This window comes from Otolemur garnettii, unplaced genomic scaffold, assembly GCF_000181295.1.
Source record: "Otolemur garnettii isolate 467f Iridium unplaced genomic scaffold, OtoGar3 scaffold00087, whole genome shotgun sequence".
Taxonomy (NCBI): domain Eukaryota; kingdom Metazoa; phylum Chordata; class Mammalia; order Primates; family Galagidae; genus Otolemur; species Otolemur garnettii.
Genome location: NW_003852482.1, coordinates 8,104,012 through 8,108,407, shown reverse-complemented (window position 1 = coordinate 8,108,407; position 4,396 = coordinate 8,104,012). Strand labels below are relative to the sequence as shown.

The 4,396-nt window shown below is 48.2% G+C and overlaps 1 protein-coding gene across 3 annotated transcripts in view; it reads left to right on the top strand.

The window, feature by feature from the left end:
- PTPA (protein phosphatase 2 phosphatase activator) overlaps window positions 1-4,396 on the top strand; it is a 36,341-nt gene that overhangs the window by 15,210 nt on the left and 16,735 nt on the right. For 2 of the 3 annotated variants that reach the window (XM_023516219.1, XM_012808249.2), the window contains 2 exons: window positions 1,217-1,342; window positions 3,771-3,888. In XM_023516219.1, coding sequence (XP_023371987.1) covers window positions 1,217-1,342; window positions 3,771-3,888 — 244 coding nt within the window. The remainder of the gene's footprint in view (window positions 1-1,216; window positions 1,343-3,770; window positions 3,889-4,396) is intronic. The other variant, XM_023516218.1, reaches the window with a different exon arrangement.

Here is a 4,396-nt window from a genome sequence, read left to right as displayed (position 1 = left end):
TCTTGGGCTCAAGCGATTCTGTTGCCTCAGCCTCCCAAGAAACTGGTACTATAGGTGCCCACCACAGTGCCTGGCTATTTTTAGACATGAGGTCTTGCTCTGGCTCAGGCTGGTCTCGAACCTATGAGCTCAGGCAATTCACCTGCCTCGGCCTCCCAGAGAGCTAGGATTATAGGCATGAGCCACCTCGCCCAGCCTAAATGGTATTTTAGATGAGATCTGAATCTAGGGCTCATTTGCCTTCCAAATTCTTGTCACTAAATAGTAGAAAACACTATGGAAAGGCAAAACAGAAGGGTACATTAGAATGTTGATAGTCTTTATCTCAGGGTGACTGGATTGGTGGTCATTTTCATTTTTTCTTCCTTTTACATTCTATGCTCTATGATGGGTAGATACTGTGTACTCAACAAAAGATCTCAAAGCCAGTCCCAGCTACTTGGGAGACTGAGGCAAGAGGATCACTTGATCCTAGGAATTTGAGGTTGCTGTGAGCTACAATGACACCATGGCACTGTATCCTGGGTGACAGAGTGAAACTCAGTCTCAAAATAAATAAATAAAACAAATATTAACAGAAGGCTCCAATAAAAATTTTCTTTTCTTTTTCTTTTCTAATAAAATCTTAAAAAAAAAAAAAAGGTTTGTGAAGACCGGACACAGTGGCTCATGCCTATAATCCCAGCACTCTGGGAGGCTGAGGCAGGTGGATTGCCTGAACTCACAGGTTCAAGACCAGCCTGAACAAGAGCAAGACCGCATCTCTAAAAACTAGCTGGGCATTGTGGTAGGCACCTGTAGTCCTTGAGGCAACAGAATCTCTTGATTCCAAGAGTTTGAGGTTGCTGTGAGCTATGACGCCATGGCACTCTACCGAAGGCAATAAAGTGAGACTCTGTCTCAGAAAACAACAAAAAAAATTTGCGTTAGTCCAGTAGCTCCTTCCAGGTGGGCTGGCTGTAGAACCCAGGAGCTGCAGCTACCCCACCCATGTCCTTTCAGCCTAGTGCTCTTCCCTCTTTGCAAAGCTCACTGTGCTCCCCCAACCCTCCTTTGTATTTAGGACAGTGAGGAAGAAAGGGGGTCAGCAAGGAGAATGGCTGGTTAGTACCACGCTGAGGGATGTTGTTGAGAAGCAAGTGGAATTTCCCCTTGATGGCTCTAGCCTGGGGCCACTAGTCATTGTGGTTTGGTCCCCTCTGTTTTGCCTCCATAGGCCATTGAGAAACTGGTTGCCCTTCTCAACACTCTGGACAGGTGGATTGATGAGACTCCTCCAGTGGACCAGCCCTCTCGATTTGGGAATAAAGCCTACAGGACCTGGTATGGCAAACTGGATGAGGTGAGACTGCCACAGGACAGGGCTGGGGGCTGGGCTGGTGGGAGAGTGATTTTGTAGCAGATGAGGAAGGGCATGCATTGTTTAGATCTTTCAGACAGAATCACAAGAGGGTTAAAATAGCAGTTCCAAATGCGTTGACCCTCTGTCCTAGCCATCTTTTGGGAATTGCTACTGTGGGTATACAGTCCTTTGCACAAGGCTGTTTATTAAGTCATTGTATTAGCAACAGATTAGAAATGTCCCAATTATTCATCTGTAGGGGATCAATTAAACCAGTCTATTCACAACATGGAGTACTATGCAGCTATAAAAAGGGTAAGAAAGCTGTCTAGGAAACTCAGTGAAAAGGACTGTAACTCATGGTTTGGTCAAAGAAGAGTCAGGTGTGGGTGGCGCCTGTGGCTCAAAGAAGTAGGGTGCCAGCCCCATGTGCCAGAGGTGGTGGGTTCAGGCTCAGCCCTGGCCAAAAAAAAAAAAAAAAGAATAGTCAGGTGTAAGGTTGTACTTGTAAGCTACGTCTTGGTAAGAAAGAGGAAAAATATATGTTCAAACTGCCCATATTTTCATAAAGAAACATCTCTGGAAGACTATATAAGAGGCTTACAAAGCTGGAGTTTCTTTTTGCAGACAGACAAGAGTGTGGTGGAGTGAGGCTTCTCAGTGCATCTCTGCTGTGTTTTTAGTTTTGAATATTATGAAGGTATTACCTGTTCGAAGCAAACAGAAAACAAAAATGCAGGATCTTAGGCTCCTTCCTTAGAAAGGCAGAGTCTATAGGTCTGGGAAGGGGCTGGGAAACCAGGAGATTCTCATGTCAGCTGTCGAAAGCTGAGCTTAGGGAAACTTGGGTCCTAATTTCTCTGGCCAAGTGTTTTCACAGAGAGCAGAAGAGAGTCCCCAGGACCAGCAAAACACTGTCCTAAGAGAAGCTAGGGGCTGCCTCTGGACTCTAAGGTGGTACCTAGTCTTGTTTTTTTGTTTTTTGTAGAGACCGAGTTTCACTTTATCGCCCACAGTAGAGTACTGTGGTGTCACACAGCTCACAGCAACCTCTAACTCCTGGCCTTAGGCAATTCCCTTGTCTCACCCTCCCGAGTAGCTGGGACTACAGACACCTGCCACAACGCCCAGCTATTTTTTTTGTTGCAGTTTGGCCGGGGCAGGGTTTGAACCCGCCACCCTTGGGTTATGGGGCCAGTGCCCTACCCACCGAGCCATAGGCGCCACCTGGTTTTTTGTTTTTTTTCTGAGACAGAGTCTCATTATGTTGCCGTTGGTAAAGTGCTGTGGTGTCATAGCTCACAGCAACCTTCAGCTCTTGGGCTTAGGCGATTCTCTTGCCTCAGCCTCCCGAGTAGCTGGGACTACAGATACCCGCCACAATGCCTGGCTATTTTTTGTTGCAGTTTGGCGGGGGCTGGGTTTGATTCCGCCACCCTCAGTTTATGGGGCCAGTGCCCTACTCACTGAGATACAGGTGCTGCCCAGTTGTCATTGTTGTTTGGCAGGCCTGGGCTGGGTTTGAACCTGCCAGCCTCAGTGTATGTGGCTGGCGCTATAACCACTGTGCCAGGGGTGCCGAGCCCTTTTGCCTGTTTTTCATCTTCATATAAATGTCTAGCTTTTTTTGCTCAGTGTTCTGTCTGCAATTTACCCACATTGTCATATTGCGGCAGACCCTTTTCCTTGCTGTGTAGTATTCCACAGTACGAATATACCAGTTTATTCCACTGTAGACGGGCATTTCAGTTTCATTTGCTCATTTTGGCTACTATAAACAATGCTGCTGTGAGCCTTCTTTTATTTTTTTTTTTTAGAGACAGAGTCTCATTTTATCGCCCTCAGTAGTGTGCTGTGGCATCACACAGCTCACAGCAACTTCCAACTCCTGGGCTTAGGCAATTCTTGCTTCAGCCTCCTGAGTAGCTATGACTACCGCTGGGGCCGGGTTTGAACCCACCACTCTCAGTATATGGGGCTGGCGCCCCACCCACTGAGCCACAGGTGCCGCCCATAGCATTCTTGTGTGTGTCTTTTGGTGGACAGATGGTACAAACTCTTGCTGCCCTGGAAGTGTGAAGGAAAATGGCTCCTATGGGGACCATAGCACTGACTTCCTGGAGTGTCCGTGGGGCTCCAGTGAGTTACTAGATGGGAGAATTGAATGGCTCCTTTTCAGATTCTTCCCTGTTGCCCTCAGATCCCTGTGCCCTTGGAGAAAGGGTCAGCAGGGGATCAGCTGCTCTGGGGTGGTCTTCCTGTTGTGTGAGAATAAATGCCATTCCTATTCTTCCTTCTGGGGCCAGTCAGAATAGGGAACCAGGCTGGCCTGGCAGCCTGGGCCCCCAGCCCGATGTGGCCCCTGGGCTCCCTCCCACTGGATGCTGCCTAATCTGGTGCCACCACTTTGTGTCTGTTGTGTTATCAGGAAGCAGAGAATTTGGTGGCCACGGTGGTTCCCACCCATCTGGCAGCTGCTGTGCCTGAGGTGGCTGTTTACCTAAAGGAGTCAGTGGGGAACTCCACGCGCATTGACTATGGCACAGGTATCTGCTGCATGCAGGGCTCTGCATTCATTTGGCTTCACTGCTTTACTTGTGCTCTGGGAGGCCTTGGGGTTCTCTGAACAAGTAAGAGTTTGCCAAACCCTTGCAGCCTGTTGGGGCCAGCTGGGGTCAGCTGGGGTGTGGGGTGGTTGCAGGGGGGAGTGGGTGGGAGGCAGTAGTGTTGGGAGGCCTGACGTTGCAGCTCCAGTGTGTCCACCAGGGGGGGCTGATGCCATACCCATGGAGCTTGTTTGTGCAGTGCTGATTTCTGTTCTTTGTACAGATGGCCTGTATAAGCTCCTTATCATCACCAGCAGTTGCCTTGACATATAGTAAGTGCTCAATAATAATTTAGAGAATAATAACTTATTGAGCACGTACTATATGTCAAGACAACTGCTTACAGAAGCTTTGAGAAATGAAGGAGTTTTATTGGTAGCCTTTCTAGTATCGTGGCATAGCCTCTCCCTGACTCCCCTCGTTTCTTAGCCACATTCTTTTTTTTTTT